Raw genomic sequence first — 18,412 nt, 5'->3', positions numbered from 1 at the left:
AGAACCATATCGTGGATAACAAGGGACAAGAAGCCCAGGTTTCTCTCGTCCGGGTCACTACTATTCTCCGCAAGACCTCAACACCCACCTCCTCCTCCATCCCCCACACCTCCTCCAGCTCCCACACCTCCTCCAGCTCCCACACCTCCTCCAGCTCCACCACCTCCTCCAGTGGAGGACGAGATCTGCCTCAGCTTACCTGGGACCATCTTAGTCTCATGGGTAAGGTTGGGACCGGTAGGTACGGGGTGAGCCACCATGGTCAGCTCACCCTAGACAACGGGGACGTGACTGAAGTGGTAGTGAAGATCCTCCATTCCGGCAAGGACAACACCAAGGAGGCCCGCGTCCTACACGAGCTGGCCGGGACGGGGGGCGCGCCTATCTTGTACGGCGTCACAACCGATCCCCACGCCATCGTCATGCAGTACTGCCGGGGTGTGACTCTCTCAACAATCTTACACCACTTCAGGTACCAAGTCCACCATCGTCAGGAGGCCTACGACGCAACCTGCGTTGCCCTTGCCGAGTTTCACGGTGCTGGTTACAGCCACCTGGACCTCCACGCTGGCAACGTCATCATCGACACCTCCACGTCACCTTACACCTGTCATCTCATCGACGTCGGGATGAGTGAACGCATCCCGCCCGACGATGACTGGTACGAGCAGACCGATTGGGTCGCCCTTCAAGACATCCAGACCCGCCTCCACCTTCACTCACCAGACGATCTCGGTCTATTTTGATTATTCTGATCACCAGACAACCACACACCTGCTGTACTAACACCCAGACAACTACACACCTGCTGTACTAACACCCAGACAACCACACACCTGCTGTACTAACACCCAGACAACCACACACCTGCTGTACTAACACCCAGACAACCACACACTTGCTGTACTAACACCCAGACAACCACACACCTGCGAAAACACACACACACACACACACACACACACACACATACACATACACACACACACTATCTATCTATCTATCTATCTATTCAAACGCTGCATCTCTCTGGGGCCCACAACCGTTAATTTCATTCTCCCCTGCCCCACCTAACCTTAATTATACACTAAGACACACCTTGAGGAAAAGTGGTAGAGTAATTAGGAAAACATTTAACGCCAGGTATATACTCCTTTACGCCGCTGCCCCAGTCTTATGTTGTGGGTTTCAAGAATTCTACTGGATCACCTGAAGATTAGTCACCCCAGCCTATTTTACCAGACGATTAATCACCGTAACACAGCACTGAACCTACAAACACAGTACCGACCTCTATAACATAGCACTGAGCTCACTAACACAGCACTGAACCTACAAACACAGTACCGACCTCTATAACACAGCACTGAGCTCACTAACACAGCACTGAGCTCACTAACACAGTACTGACCTCTATAACACAGCACTGAGCTCACTAACACAGCACTGAGCTCACTAACACAGTACTAACCTCTATAACACAGCACTGAGCTCACTAATACAGTACCTACCTCTATAACACAGCACTGAGCTCACTAACACAGCACTGAGCTCACTAACACAGTACTAACCTCTATAACACAGCACTGAGCTCACTAACACAGCACTGAGCTCGCTAACACAGTACCTACCTCTATAACACAGCACTGAGCTCACTAACACAGTACTGAGCTCACTAACACAGCACTGAGCTCACTAACACAGTACTGACCTCTATAACACACCACAGAGCTCACTAACACAGCACTGAGCTCACTAACACAGCACTGAGCTCACTAACACAGTACTGACCTTTGTAACACAGCACTGAGCTCACTAACACAGCACTGAGCTCACTAACACAGCACTGAGCTCACTAACACAGCACTGAGCTCACTAACACAGTACCCAATTCTCTATAACACAGCACTGAGCTCACTAACACAGCACTGAGCTCACTAACACAGTACCTACCTCTATAAGACAGCATGGAGCTCACTAACACAGTACTGAGCTCACTAACACAGCACTGAGCTCACTAACACAGTACTGACTTCTGTAACACAGCACTGAGCTCACTAACACAGCACTGAGCTCACTAACACAGTACCTACCTCTATAACACAGCATTGAGCTCCCTAACACAGTACTGAGCTCACTAACACAGCACTGAGCTCACTAACACAGCACTGAGCTCACTAACACAGTACTGACCTCTATAACACAGTACTGAGCTCACTAACACAGCACTGAGCTCACTAACACAGCACTGAGCTCACGAACACAGTACTGACCTCTATAACACAGCACTGACCTCACTAACACAGCACTGAGCTCACTAACACAGTACTGACCTCTATAACACAGCACCGACCTCACTAACACAGCACTGAGCTCCCCAACTCAGCACTGAGCTCACGAACAGAGTACCGACCTCTATAGCACAGCCCTGAGCTCACTAACACAGCACTGAGCTCACTAACACAGCATTGAGCTCATAAACACAGTACCGACCTCTATAGCACAGCACTGAGTTTACTAACACAGCACTGAACTCACCTACACAGCACTGAACTCACCTACACAGCACTGAGCTAACTAACACAGTACTGACCTCTATAACACAGTACTTAGCTCACCACCACAATACTGAGCTCACTAACACAGCACTGAGCTCACTAACACAGTACTGACCTCTATAACACAGTACTGACCTCTATAACACAGCACTGAGCTCACTCACACAGCACTGAGTACAATTCTAGTCACACTGTCTCCTAATGTAACGGTAAATAAATATTCAGTGTACAGTGTGATATATCCAGCTTGCCCTTAACTGATTGCCAATCCTATGTGACCCAGTTTCCTATGATAGTGAAGCTCTGTTGTCTGACTCACCACCGCCAGTGTTACCAAGTCATATGTTTATATTAAAGTGACACTAAACACTACAACAATGTGAGTTAATAGAAAATTATAACAGTAAATATAGTTACATTTCACAGACCCATCCCTCCCCTTCTCCCTCGCCTCAGCCTCCCTCCCTCTCCATAGCCTACCTCCCTCCCCTCAGCCTACCTCCCTCCCCTCACCTTCCCTCCCCTTATATTAGCCTTTCTCCCCTCACCACCCCCCTTACTCCCCAAACATCACGTCAGGTAAGCTGGTACCCTGCTGCCATAAACAAACACACAACAACAGGTATGCACTTGTGACCGACAGCTCTGATTGCCTCATTACAATAGTTCCCGTGATGAAAGCCAAATTGTTTAATCTATATATATATAAAACAAAGAAGTATGTCTGTTTGTGGGTGGATATGTTTGTTTGTGTGTCCGCACTAGAATCTCGGAAACTACTTTACCGATCTGTAGTGATGATGGATGGTGTTATATGTAGTGATGATGGGTGGTGCTATATGTATTATGTAGTGATGATGGATGATGTTATATGTTAGGTTTGTGGCCCAAAAGATAAAGGGTTGCATCTGTTCTGGGGCCTATTAAATACAGGGTTCCATTAGGTCTGGGGCTTATTGAATACATGGTTCCATTAAAAGAGGGACCAATTAGATACATTGTTCCATTAGGTACCGACCTGACTTAGCTTGGAGAAGGACGTGCCCCTGTGTGCTCGTGTTGGTGACCATAGAAAATGGCCACCATGGGCCGTTGTGTTGTGGGGGAAGAGGGACGGTGTGTGGGGAGAGACGACTCCAGCCACTCTGTTAAGTCAGCTGGAGCAGTTGCGGAGAGAGATGGACATTTTAAAGGAGGAGAACGAAGCCCACAAGACTGAACTCCTTCAGGTGTGTGTTCTGCCTAGCATGACACCTACAGAGGAGGGTCAGTAGGAGCAAGGGTGGAGAGTGGTTGTCTCCAAGGGGACTAAGGTCAGACTCAGGAAAGCTAACCAGGGTGTAGAGTGCAGTAACCCCTACCAAGTGTTAGAGGAAGCTGGCGAGGAAGAGAGGGGGCAGGGCGGTGTGGTGAGCTCGTGGTAGCTGGGGACAGCCAGGTGAGATTCTTAGATAGGACTTTTTGTGAAAGAGATAGGAAACGTCGGACTAGGGTGTGTTTTCCTGGGGCTGGGATACGACATGTAGCTGAGAGGATGTATTGGGTTTTGTCAGGAGAGGGTACCAATTCAGTAGTGTGTCTTAGTGTAGGAGGTAACGACATAGGAAAGGTTAGGAGTGAGGAACTTTTCAGGAGGTATAAGGAGGCGCTAGGGAAGGGATCCCGATAGCATATGGTGTCTTGTCTAGAAGAGGAGTTGATGGTGAATGGCTGTCCAGGGCAATTGCTATAAATTGCCGACTGGAAAAACATTGTGCAATCAATGGTTGGGCATTCATTGATAACTGGCGACCGTTCAATGGCAACGACTACCTGTACAGTCGTGACAGAGTATACTTGTCTCGAAAGGGGGTAATCACGTTGTCTGTTTCCCTGGAGATGGAAATTGTCACTCCAACGGGGAGGGTTTCGCCAGTAGCGAGAGGTCAGGGTAAGTGGGACTCATAAAACAAGCAGGTCCTGGGGAGTAAAATTGGTCACTCAAGACAAGGGGTAAAACAGGACCAAGGAAGGGTAGGTTTAAATGTATACTATACAAACAGTAGAAGCGTTAGAAATAAAATAAACTTGCTGAGAGCGGTTGTATGTACCGAGAATGTAGACGTTATAGCACTCACCGAAAGTTGGACGAATCTGGCGAGCAAGAACATTTTATCAAAGTATCACATAGAAGGGTACAACCTTTTTCACAAGGACAGGGAAGGTAGGAAGGGGGGGGAGGGGTCGCACTCTTCGTCAAGGATACATTGCATTGCTGTATTAATACTACAATAAAGGGTGAAAAAGGAACCAAGTCTGTATGGGTAGAAATTGAGGAAGGAAGAGAAAAACTAATTATGGGAGTGATTTACAGGCTCCCAAGGACTTGGGAAAAAAGCAGCTCAGCCCAAATGGCAGGAAATGAGTAGGGCAGTAAGATACAACAACCTGTGTATTATGGGGGATTTCAACTTCAGAAATATTGACTGGCTGGTCCCCAAATCCTGCTGTGTAGACAGAGAGGCAAATGACGTAAAGAAACTTGCCCATGATATTCCTCGCCCACTTTTGTGTAAGGTGTCGATTGTGGTACAGAAACCTCAACTAGGAAGAAATTAGTGAAATGTAGTATAGTACAATATAACAGATGAAAATGCAAGAGAAAAGCCGGAACTGCACTGTAAGTAGCAATATCGTACACGCTGTTCTTCACGTGCTCAAACTACAAGTGCCAATTATAAATAGGATCCTTAAATTACAGACTGATTTATAACTCTCCATATTGCTGCACCGTGCATAGCAAATTGAGTGCACACACTCGTTCATGATAACACTTTCTCATACGAAACGTTAACTTATTCATACCCATATTATATTTTATTGTACAGTTGAGGACAAATGAACGTGATATACGCCCTGTGTTTGGCTGGTGATTGTGAATGATTAATGTAATGTTGTCTGTATTCATATCGGGAATGAGGATCTACGATCGATAAAGTACTATGTAAATATCTTTCAATTAATATTGTCAATAGAGACCCTTACAAGTGTGATTAACATTATTATTATTATTATTAACGGGTACCATAAGCTGGCAATGCTACCAATTTTATATTGACTTGAAGTTTGTGAAGCCAAGTTTGAATAAAACCTTTAGTCTCACTATCAAAAGGGTCTGATGAATGAATGGTATTTCTAATAATGTCTAAGTATAATATATCATACTTTGATAGTGCAGGGGATATCAAATGTATTTTAGTTCCTTTAAATGAAATGATAACATTCGGTCACCTCCCTGACCACCAGCGCCGTCTATACCTTATAAAATTGCCGAGACTTAAAAAAACCTTCTTACGTACTTGATAGATATATTTTACCAGACCCAGTATTCCTTCACCAATACGGTATATGTTAGTATGAGGTGGGCGGTCGTGGAGTAAACCTTTTCTGAGGCCACTGCAAACCTATTGGAAAGCATTATGCCAATTGTGTTAATGCAAAGTTGCTTCTGTAACTACTTCCATAACTACAGTATATCCGTGAGATATAGTATGAATTATGTGGCAAATGAAATGAAGTTATGGAAACTTTACGAATATATTGTTGATAGATTATATGTGTAAAGATAACACCGACATTGTTGTTTATCTGTCCCTCCTCTCTAAGGCACCACACACACAGGTCTGACGATTTGCGAATTTCATCCCTCCAGTTTGTGTGTGTGTGTGTGTGTGTGTGTGTGTGTGTGTGTGTCGTTACCATATGTCAGATATTATAATCAGTTTCCTTACGTGCTTCCTTCTTGTCGTACCATCAACAGACCGGCCACGTTCTCTATGCCGTGTAATAACTGGTCTGGACTTTATCGATTAAATTTGCCTTTGGGATAGGTTTTAATATCTGCTGTAATTGTTTCTCCTTTAAGCAGCTATCCTGTTCCGCGACCGATTTCTATATCAAGTATTAATTATGTTCCGAGGGATGAGGACTTCCTATAGGCTAAAAGCAGTGGTTCTCAACCTTGTTTGCCCCATGCACCCCTTTCACCATATGTCAGAATGTCATTCCCCCCTCCTTTCTAAGATTGTCTACCTCAAAAAGTTCATTCCAAATAATATGCATATAATACTGAAAATCCTTTATTTTTTCCATATTAGTATCAGTTTCCCCCCCCCCCCCTGAAAACCTGAGGGGGGAAATTCCCCCCTGGTTGAGAACCCCTGGGCTAAAGGGACTGATGCAGCTGTCAGTATTAATGACGCTGCTCCTTTTGTTTGTAGTTTGTTGTTGTTGGAAGTGCTGACTGCTCATGTGAGCATATTGGGAGTGTGGAAACTGTTCTCTCTGAAGTGTTTTCTTGGGAACAATGTCGTTGAGGATAGACACTCCACTTCAGTTCCCTTCTCTCAAGGACTAGAAGATGTCCTCAAAACTGTATCCTTCCATCTTGGGGGTAAATTTAGCTCCCATGAAATATTCTCATTTAAAGCTTTTCTTTTATCTACACAAAAGTGTAGTAGCGTCATTTTTTTCGATTCAATAGTAAACGTTAATATGACCTTCATTAAATATTTGGTCCAAATTAATCACCACATTTTCTTGAAAAGTTCGTTAATCATTTCCTATAATTTTATCAATTGATTTTCCTCAAGTCGGATTATGAAGCCTTTTTTTTTTTCTCCCCTTGTTTAATTTCCTTTAAATTTGTTTTCAATTTGTATCATCATCTAAAACTCGTCAAATAATATCACCCTTTACATTTTCTCTCAATAAATGTAAAAATTATATTAAGAAAATTATTCCTTATCGTCTAAATAATTAAAGCAATTTCTCAAAAATTACATTATATTCGAAATAGCCGCCACACAGCGTTCAAGAACATGGTTTTATTTTCCATTAGGACTTGCAACGCTGCGCCTCACCCCCGCCCTTCTAAAAGCTTTCTCTCATTCTGTTAAACACCAGACGACTCGCACCATTACTGTCCTTCTGTCACATACCCTTAACAAATTCCTTCTGGCCTCTCTCTCATTTCCTCTATCTCACTCTTTTCCTCCACTTTCTCCTCTATGCCCCATCCTTCTTTTATTCTCTTTCTTATCAACTGCCTCCACCGTTTCCATTCCAGCTCCCTTTCCCTCTTACATTTTCTCCCCTTTTCCATTTTCCTCCTCTTTTGTTTCTACTTACCCTTTCCTTTCTTTGCTGTCTCTCCTCTTTTCATTGCCCTGCTTCCCCATTCTCTTATTTTTTTCTTCCCTACCACTTGCAGAACAGTCAAATTCTTTATCTACATCCTCCCTTCACATTTCATCTTGGCGTTTAGTTTATTTACAGTCTTCTCTCCCTTTTATCTCTTTGGTTATTATACCACCTTTTTATTCTCTCCATCTTATCTCTTTATTTCATTTCCTTAACCCCGCCTTCATCCCCTCTCTTCGCTACATACTTGATCCCTCTCTCTCTCTCTCTCTCTCTCTCTCTCTCTCTCTCTCTCTCTCTCTCGTGTGTCGTAAAACTCCCCCAAAAGACTGCTTAAGAAAAGACCATTACTAAAGAAGGATAATCAGATTATAAAACTGATGGCGGAGTGGTAAATGCTGCCCTGAGTGACCGGATAAAACCCCAATGGACATAATCCCAGTCTCATATATAAAATATAAAATAAAACACTTATATTTAGATTAGGTTAGGTTAGGTTAGGTTAGTGTTAACAAATGACAACCCCGTTGGTGTTTTGTCATGGAACCGCTGCCCTGAGAGAAAGTGCATCACAAGGCTTTACTAAAATGAGTGAGTAAAACCTGAGTGATGTCGCTCTTTCAGTGGCACATAGTGGTCAACCCCAAACCCCACCGCCTCTTCCCCTTTCCCGTGTTTACTTAATACAGTAAAGTCATATGGGAAACAATATTTTCTCGGAATGGGCAACGGTTTGTCTGGACTCTCGGTGCTTGGGTATGTCATTATCATGTCAGTATATCGATGACTTTTTTTTTGAATGAGACGGTTTGCATTTGTTTTTGTTTTAGATGTCATGTACTGTAACACAGATTACGTGTCATAATTACTTAGAGAAGTTCAGGTGTGATGGATATATTTACGGTCACAGGTGTAGCGATGTGAGGATCCTCTGGACCAGGAACTATTTCAGGTGTTCAGTATTGCCAACTTAGGTAGCGGACAAAGTTCTCAGAGGGCTACAGTACTTGCCGTGGCGGGCGAGAAATTTGTCACTCTGTCACGGAGAGGGTTGGTAATAGTGAATACCTTATCACCCAAAAGAACCCCCCACCACAACACACATAGTAGTAGGTAGTAGGCAGCTCCCAAACAGGGATATACTGCCTAGGAAGATACTGGAAGCATAATGTGTTGTCTAACGGGAGACCCTGCTGCCATATGGCATCAGGAAAATTGTGAGCAAGTCCCACGTTGCTGAACTGACTTTCTGCCTCATTTACACACAACTGCAGGATCTCAATTGTTTCTCTTACTTTGCAACACAACATACATGTATTGTTTCTATCTATTGATTTTTTTAATTTTTGCATTTCTTTATGGTTCTTTATTTTTCTTCTTCTTCTTCTTATTCTTATTTATTTTTCTTCTTCTTCTTCTTCTTCTTCTTCTTCTTCTTCTTCTTCTTCTTCTTCTTCTTCTTCTTCTTCTTCTTCTTCTTCTTCTTCTTCTTCTTCTTCTTCTTCTTCTTCTTCTTCTTCTTCTTCTTCCATTTTTGCCGCCAAGGCCCTAATGTGGGTCAGTGACCTGTGCCCGCGTGGGCTAATCCCCCCCCTCCCCCCCAAAAAAACACACACACACACACACACACACACACAAAAAGGGTAACTGGGGACGTACAATACACAAGTTACCACTACACACTCACATACAGTGTAAACTCCTTGTTCGATACTAGGTTATTAATGAGACAATTTAAAATTGTGGTTAGGGAATAGTGAATAACTCATTACTTAGACACTTAAATGTAGACTATAACTGGGTTTTCATCTTTCTGTAAGACTCTGGAGAATGTTCGTGTAATAAAGATGAAAAAAGAAAGAGGTATAGTCACGTTTTATAGGTTAAGGCGGTACATGGTGGACTGGGGTAGTGCATAACTTATCACCCGTGGGAGGAAGATCCCACATGTATGTGGACACTATTCTGGGTAGTGGGACGCAGATTTAGTAAGACACGGAACAACTTGAAAGTAGAAAACCTGAATAAAATTTGTATTTTTTATACCAAAAAATGGTAAGAGCCGGACTTCTGATACTAAACCAATTCCAAAATCCATTTTCTTGGACACGTGGTGGATGGCAATGGTAAACAAACAATAGATATCAAGGTAAAGGGTGAAGCAACTCCCTTGTCCCAAGAACATGGATCAACTTCGTAGTTTCCTAGGATTATCAAGATACTACCGTTCTTTTATTGAAGGTTATTCCAAATTAGCCTCACCACTCACTAAACTCCTCAAAAAGGATGTAGAGTATACATGGAATAAAGAACAAGAGGACAGTTTTAATGCCCTCAAGAGCACCATAACGAACGCTCCAGTGTTGGCCTTTCCGGATTACACAAAAATATTTACCATGTGTACTGATGCCCCAAGCCTAGGTTTAGGGGCGGTGCTCATGCAAACTGATCATCGAGGAAAATGGCGTGTAATAGCATACGCCAGTCGCACCCTCAACGATGCAGAAACACGTTTATTCAGCTACGCACTTGGAAGCATTAGCTGTAGTGTGGGCTCTCAAGCATTTTCATGTGGCCGTGACAGAACTATTTCATGGGAAGAACTTATCAGTGCGTTTAGCGCGCTGGTATCTGACCATACGGGAGTTCGCACCCGACTTCAAGTATTTGCCGGGAAGTGCGAACGTGGTAGCACTTGTCACGCGACTACCTACATTCACCCTGTCACAGTTAAGGGCGGAAAAGTTACAGGATCCACTGTGGTCCAAGGTTATATATGCCTTAGAATTGGGAGATGAGGTAAATTTTCCTAAATTACCTCTACCACTTTCACAGTTTGAGCTGCGGCCCGACATACTATAACGCTCAGTGAAAACACAACAAGAGTCAATCTCTCAAATTGTTATTTCTACATCATTAAACGAACACACCCTCACCCTCTTCCATGATGCACCCCAAGCTGGGCATCCAGGGCGAGACAGATGTCTAACAGAAATTAGACAAAAGTATTATTAGAAAACTATGGGGACCGACATGAGCATCACATTGCTAAATGTTTATCTTGTGGTACAAAACACAAGGGAGGAACGATTGATCCCACTCCAATCTTAGAAGACCCGACGCCGGAACGTCCATAGGATACAGTTGCGATCGATTTATTGCAACTACCAAAAAGCCACCAAGGCTCTAGTTACGTACTTGTCTGCGTTGACCACTTCTCTAGATTTGTGGTACTAGCACCATTGCGGAACAAGTCGGCCGAATCAGTGGCTCATGCATTAGTCACTCATCTTATCTGTCCGTTTCTACACCTAGAGTGATACTCTCAGATAACGGGGTAGAATTTAAGAATCAACTCTTAACAGACTTGGACTCAAGATAAATCCAGCCAAGTCTAAAGCGATGGCCATCTGCACAGACACACCAGACAAGATGCTCTCCATACAAAACACGCGGGTAGTCTGGACCAACACCCATCAGTGTCTTGGAATCTGGTTCGACCAGAAACTTACTTTCAAGCCGCAACTCGAGTATCTCAGGCACAGGACGAAGAGCAGACACAATATAATGAGGTCGCTCACCAGCACAACCGCAGGAGCGAACATTCATGTGCTCAAAGCCTACTACACGGCCGCCATCAGATCGCTGGTAGATTACAGTGCTCCAGCACTCATTGGACTGAGAGAAGACCAGATAGCTAAGCTAGAAGTTATCCAAAATAATGCTCGCAGGACCATGCTCGGAGCACCCATGTGGACCAGAATTTGCAACTTGCAAATGGAAACTGAACTACCACCCCTGGCAGTACGAGTCAAGCAGGTGACAGCCGGTCTCCTCGCCAAAATCTGTAGATCAGATAAGCCCACAGCTGCCAAAACGCGAATCAGTGCCTCCCTCCACCTCGACCACAGAGTGCGAGGGGCCATCTGGTCGCACGAGGCAAGCGAGGTCAACCTTCCGTTGCCAACTACAGGATGGTACCATTCTCCACCTCCCAGGATGGGTGTGGATGGGGGATGGGGGGATTCCACGGCCTTCCCAGTCAGTGGGTCCTGATTCCTTCCGTTGCCAACTACCGGATGGTACCATTCTCCACCTCCCAGGATGGGAGGGATGGGGAATGGTACCATTCTCCACCTCCCAGGATGGGTGTGGATGGGGAATGGTACTATTCTCCACCTCCCAGGATGGGCGAGGATGGGGTTGGGGATGGTGGGGAGGGGGGGATTCCACGTCCTTCCCAGTCGGTGGGTCCTGATTCCTTCCGTTGCCAACTACCGAATGGTACCATTCACTAACTATATATATATATATATATATATATATATATATATATATATATATATATATATATATATATATATATATATATATATATATATATATATATATATATATATATATATATATATATATAGCTTCTCACTATTGATCTTTTTTCTCTTTATTCATCTGTCGTCCTTTATTATTATTATTATTGTTATTATTATTATTGTTATTATTATATTTTTATTTAATATTTTTTATAATTTATTATTATTATTATTATTATTATTATTATATTATTATTATTATATTTTCGCCTCCGAAGCGAAAATTTACCTGTGCCCTGGTGGGCTAGTCCCGTAAAAAATATATGTAGAAGTTCTATGTATTCAGAGATACAACACTGTATCACGATATTTATTACATTCAACAGGGCTGGCGGTGAGCACCATTATCTTGGCAGTGGAGAAACTGGTGCACTTGTTCTAGCCTGACCCAGTGACGCCATCCCGCCACTCACCCTAACTGGAGATGTCTTCTGATGGTGACTTATAAAGAAACTTTATAACATCAAAGGGTAGTCTCATCAAGACGACTACTAGAACCTTAATTCAATAGATAGCATTTACGATGGTTTGCTAGACAATTTTAAAAATAATTTACGAGGACAATTTTAATATACTCCAACTTACGAGACAATTTCAACGAGAATTAAAGATAGCTAAAATTAATTTTTAAGGTGTCTTACTAAGTGACAGATTACCTTCAAGATTATATACAGGGTAGATTAGGTCTCAGATTATTATTATTATTATTATTATTATTACGGATGATACTTCTGATAATTCATTTTACTTTAGTATTTAAAATGGTCTCGAAATTTGGTACACGAAGTTCATAATAAGATGCGACCACACCAACGGTAACATTGTTTGTGACTGAGATAGGTAAACATTGGTTTGGAAATAGAGTAGTGGATGAGTGGAACAAGTTACCAAACATCATCATTAACTCGAATACACTGGATAGCTTCAAACATAGGCCCAGTATGGGCCAATAGGCCCGCTGCAGTTTCCTCCATTCTTATGTTCTTATGTAGACACAAGGCCACACTAACGGTAACATCTGTTGAACAAGTAGACGTTAATGTTAGCAACAATAGTGTTGGGAACATTTCGAGCAATAGAGATGTTTATCGATTTTTTTTTTTTATGAGGATTAGCCCACCCGGACACAGGTCACTGACCCACATCGGGGCCTGGGGGTGAAAATGTAATGTGATAATGATAATGATAATGATAATGATAATAATAATAATAATAATAATAATAATAATAATAATAATAATAATAATAATAATAATAATAATAATAATAATAATAAATAATAGTCATAATAATTCATAATAAATAAATTTTATGATAAAACAAACAAAAATTAAATAATAAAACAATGATGATAATAATACAGTAACTGTAATAATAATAATATTAATAATAAAGAACTATAAATACAAAAATGCAAAAAAAGATCAAAAGTGAGAAACGATATATGTATGTTGTGTTGTCAATGGTAAGAGAAACAATTGAGACCCTGCAATTGTGTGTAAATGAAGCAGAAAGTCAGATCAGCAACCTGGGACTTGGTCACAATTTTCGTGATGCCATATGCCATATGGTGGTAACATTGGAAGGCAATAAGTTGGTATTGCTGGTGTGGACTGTTTACTTCACCATAGTTTCCAACAATGGTGCCACCTCTAAGGCTCACATATTTGCCAATAGTGATACAAACAATGACGGATCCATGTGCCTGACGTTGTTACCAACAATGCTGACAGCTTCTGCCCGAACTATCTAGAACATTATTCCCAACAAAGTTTCCGTTCGTGTGGTCACGCCTTTAGGAGTTATATATATATATATATATATATATATATATATATATATGTTATATATATATATATATATATATATATATATATATATCTTGATAAAATCACACGTGGAAAATGGAAACAACGGAGTACCTTTAGCTTTCGTCTTTATTCAAGACATCTTCAGAGGCAACTGGATTACATGGACAGAGAGAGGCTTAAATATACAGGGGGACCTAAAAACATGAGGTCAGGTCATAATGATGACATCCACTAATCCCCACACCAACACACACGTAGAGGAGCTTAAGAGAAGGGTGGTGACGTGACTAGCCAGGTCAGGTCAGAAAAAAGGGACCCACAAAATAACTAAGGTACTCCGTTGTTTCCATTTTCCCGTGTGATTTTATCAAGATTTATCTTATCCACGTTTTCATATATATATATATATATATATATATATATATATATATATATATATATATATATATATATATATATATATATATATATATATACTGTATATACAATCAACACCTCAACCCGCCAGGATTCGAACCCACGGCCCACGAGCCCATGACGGAGGTCGCCGGGTGACGTGTGGAGGAGGGGGCGTGTTTAAACCTCCCTAGTATATCACAAGCTGGGGGTGACCGGCCAAGTCTCCTCCTCAGTCCCCGCCAGGGCAGCAGGAAGGAGAGATTGGCTGGACTACCCACTTAGGAATAAACTTACAGGGGCGTGGGAGAGGGAGGACAGACAGACAGAATTTATACCACAGTTTTGGGTAACGCAAATGTAAAATTATCATGTGGTTAGTATTTTCAGTCCGCCATAGACGGGAATTTTCTTGTAAGGAGTTAAGTCAGAAGGTAATTCTCCACGCAACATTTTTTTCCCTTCTATTTCCTGGACTCATAATTGAAGTTGGTATTACGGCCGTGGGTGTCGCTTTATTCCCGTGAAAAATATACTTGGGGGGGTGGGGGTGTTTTCACGGGTGATAATCTTAAGCAAATCTACGCTATGAACGAACCCATTTGAATATTTCATTTAAAATACTTGCTTATATGTTAACGTGGACTGGGTGAAGCTACCTCGGGCATGCTAATGAGATGAGTCAGGAACGCTGGAGAGGAGCAGAGATAATGGTGGTGCTGGTAGTGATGGTGGTGGTACGGGTGGATTTACTATGAGTGTGGTTGTGTGGTGGTGGTGGAGAATTTACTGTGAAATTGTGGTTGTGTGGTAGTAGTAGTAGTAGTGGTGGTGGTGAAAAACTGGCAGGGTGGTACTAGTAATGTGGCTGTACTGAGAATGGTTGACTGTTGGTGTGGTCGTGGAAGGATGGAGTGTGGTATAATGTGGCGAATGAGATGGTGTGGTGGTAATGGTACACCTTTGAGGATGAAGGTAATAATACCATAGTGTAGTGTTATAGTTACGATGGGCTGTGAGGCGTGTAGAATGATGGTGGTGTGGAAATTGTGTTGATACTCTCTCTCTCTCTCTCTCTCTCTCTCTCTGTGTCTCTCTCTCTCTCTCTCTCTCTGTGTCTCTCTCTCTCTCGAACCCCATTCTAAGCTCAGAATTAACATCCCAGATAATCTTAAACTGCACTTCAAGGCAGATGGTATGTTGGATATACACCTGGGTCAGTGGATGAATTTTGCTGTGATCTTGTAAATGTCATTACCACATATTATACCACCTGGGTTAAGTCAAGGAGGAAGGGGGGAAGCACTAAACCACCTCTAGGGACACATGACCCCATCCTCACCAAAGAAGGAGAGAAGGTCGAACAGCTTGCAAACACTTATAAGTAAAATAAAACTAGTGATAACCTCCTGGCATTTCTCAAAGCTAACAGAGAATTTCGTGAACTCAAAGGTCAGGTGAGAAACACCTATTGGGAACAATTCTTACAGGGAATTAATAGAACAACCACTCTAGCAGAAGTGTGGAACAAAATTGGAGCCATTACCAAGTCACCCACCCCAGTCCAACTTCATCACAGCCCTGCAGAATATGCTGACATGCTATTAGACCAATGGTCTAGTGTGTCACAAATCACTCCCCTGCCTCCTGACATACAGCAATATCTTAAAACCACACGCATTAATAGGGGATTCAATATTGAAATAACCTGTTCCTCACCAGACCTTACCGACCAGTTTCCTATAACGCACCACGAACTAACAACAGCACTAATAAAAGGTGAATCATCCTGCCCTGGTGAGGATAGCATAACCTATAACACCCTGAGATTGTTAAATGAGATCCCTAACCATCCACTGTTTGACCTGTATCAAATGAGCCTCAGACAGCGTATTCTGCCTAAGACATAGACTCATGAAAACATAGTACCAATCCCTAAAGCTAACTCTCCAAACTTCAGGCCAATTTCACTCACATCCTGTATGTGTAAAGTCCTTGAAAGAGTTGTTCTCAACCATTTCATGTTTCAAGTCAAAGACAAACTGGCCCCTAATCTGTATGGGTTCATGCCCGGGCGTAGCACACAGACATGCTTTGCAGAATATCTTGTTCACTCAAAACATAAGACACAAACAGACTTCATAGACCTTAAATCAGCCTTTGATGTAGCTATTAGAGACATTATACTCGAGCAACTAGCTAATTTTGGCATCCAAGGTAACCTCCTGACATGGATAAAGGGTTATCTGCCCAACAGGTATGCCAGTGTTCTGTTTAGGGGAGTTAAAAGTGCCAGAATGAGATCATTTGAGCTTGGCACGCCTCAGGGAGGAGTGTTAAGTCCTATGCTCTTTAAAAGACTGATGCACAAGCATTGCTGACATTCCAGTTCAGCCAAACGAGACTGTAATATGCTATCCTGATGATATCTGCATTATGACACAGACCAAGCTAGGGCTGTGGGCCTTGCTCGGAGGACTGTGGAATGTGATCTCATATCTGTTGACAAGACGAGGGTCCTCAATCCTCGTCCAGCTCACCCTCTGCCTCTTGACTTTAACATTAGCAGCATGCCCTTGGAACTATGTAGATCCTATAAATATCTTGGAATTTGTGTGAATGATGCAAACTTTGTCGGTAACCTTCGTGCCAAACTAATGCAGCGCATTAAACCCCTCAGAATTCTTGTCTGCAAGGGCTATGGAATTACCATCACCTATGCTCGTACTTTCTATCTTCACTTCATTCGTTCTGTAGTTGACTATCATGCTCTCCATCTTGTGACTATTCCGCCTAAACAACTCAACAGCCTTGGGGTAGTGCAAAATGAAGACATGAGTATCATTCTAGGTTGCCCAAAATCAACCAGAATTGTAAACATGAGGAAAGAGCTCGGACTGCCCTCCCTTTCTGAGAGGATAGCTCTACTTAATATCATGTTTTGTGTCAAAGTTTTGAAGAACAATGGTCCCCAAACTATAGCTCAAACTGAGTTGATGTTCTATCGAAGTAATCCCGACTATCTCGCTAACCTTCCACAAAAGACTCTCTTTGGGGCGTGGCTTCATAAAAGTGTTGCAGATCTCTTGAAACTGAATGTCCCAATCACCCCAGACGAACCCATTAATGCTATTCCTCCTTGGCTGGATATATCAGTTCCTATTAATTACACTCCTGTTGGTAGTAAGCAAATGTTAATCACCGATGTGATGAGATGTCTCACACTAGAAACTATAACAGACACATAGAGAGTATTAAATCAAGTGAATGTTATGCTTTTGCTAATGGTTTTGTGCAAACAAACACAGGTAGAACAGGCTGTGCAATTGTAATATATAAAGAAAAAGAGATGATAGTGTCAAACAAGCAAAGGCTAAACAACTGGGCCAGCACAACAAGAACTGAACTAACTGGAATCTACTTAGCCACAGACTACCTTAAAGAAAATGGAGGTAGGGTGATATTCTGTGACTCAACGTGCTTTGAAATCAGGTTCTATGTCGAAAGTTGTATGTGATATTAAAAGAAATGTGATAACTGCCAATGAGAACAATTCTCGTATCGAATTTGTGTGGGTTCTGTCCCATGTTGGAATTAGGTATCATGACCGTACTGATAGACTGGCCAATGAGGCATGAAAGAAAGAAAATGTTGACCGTGACCTTGGCCTGTCCAATGCTGCTCTTAAAAACATTCAAGTCAGAATCGTGAACTCTGATCTAGAAGAACTGAGAAATGACCTGGCAGCTGTAGTATTAGCAAATATGTCAAATTTTGTGACGAGAGGTACCGGTATGACCAGCATAAGGACAGAACCAGACAATGTGACGTAGTCGTGGCCAGAATTAGGCTAGGATACAGACACATCTGGCAAGTTAGTAACGCTGTACCCATACCGGAACACTCAGCATGTACAGTAAACTTTGTGATATCAGTGTCAAGTCTGGGTCGTCAACTATTTGGATTTAAAACTCAATCAGGTAAGAATTGTCTTACAGGCTGTAGTGTGGAACTTAATTAAGTCTGTATCTTTCTGTATCTAGTCTTCGGCCCGGGGAGTCACCATCATGTTCCTCAGCAGTACCACAGTTGA

The 18,412-nt window shown here is 42.3% G+C and overlaps 1 protein-coding gene across 1 annotated transcript; it reads left to right on the top strand.

The window, feature by feature from the left end:
• Nucleotides 1-218: 218 nt before the first annotated feature.
• On the top strand, nucleotides 219-746 carry LOC121870206. Its single transcript, XM_042371976.1, has one exon. It carries the CDS (start codon nucleotides 219-221, stop codon nucleotides 744-746), a length of 528 nt encoding a protein of 175 aa, XP_042227910.1.
• Nucleotides 747-18,412: the final 17,666 nt, after the last annotated feature.

Source organism: Homarus americanus, unplaced genomic scaffold, assembly GCF_018991925.1.
Source record: "Homarus americanus isolate GMGI-L3 unplaced genomic scaffold, GMGI_Hamer_2.0 scaffold38101, whole genome shotgun sequence".
NCBI classification, from domain to species: domain Eukaryota; kingdom Metazoa; phylum Arthropoda; class Malacostraca; order Decapoda; family Nephropidae; genus Homarus; species Homarus americanus.
The sequence above is the reverse complement of the archived record's forward strand: the minus strand, read 5'-3'. Positions and strand labels throughout refer to the sequence as shown.

Coding starts and splice junctions, on each gene's coding strand:
- LOC121870206 (XM_042371976.1), top strand. CDS start 219: ATGGGTAAGGTTGGGACCGGTAGGTACGGGGTGAGCCACCATGGTCAG.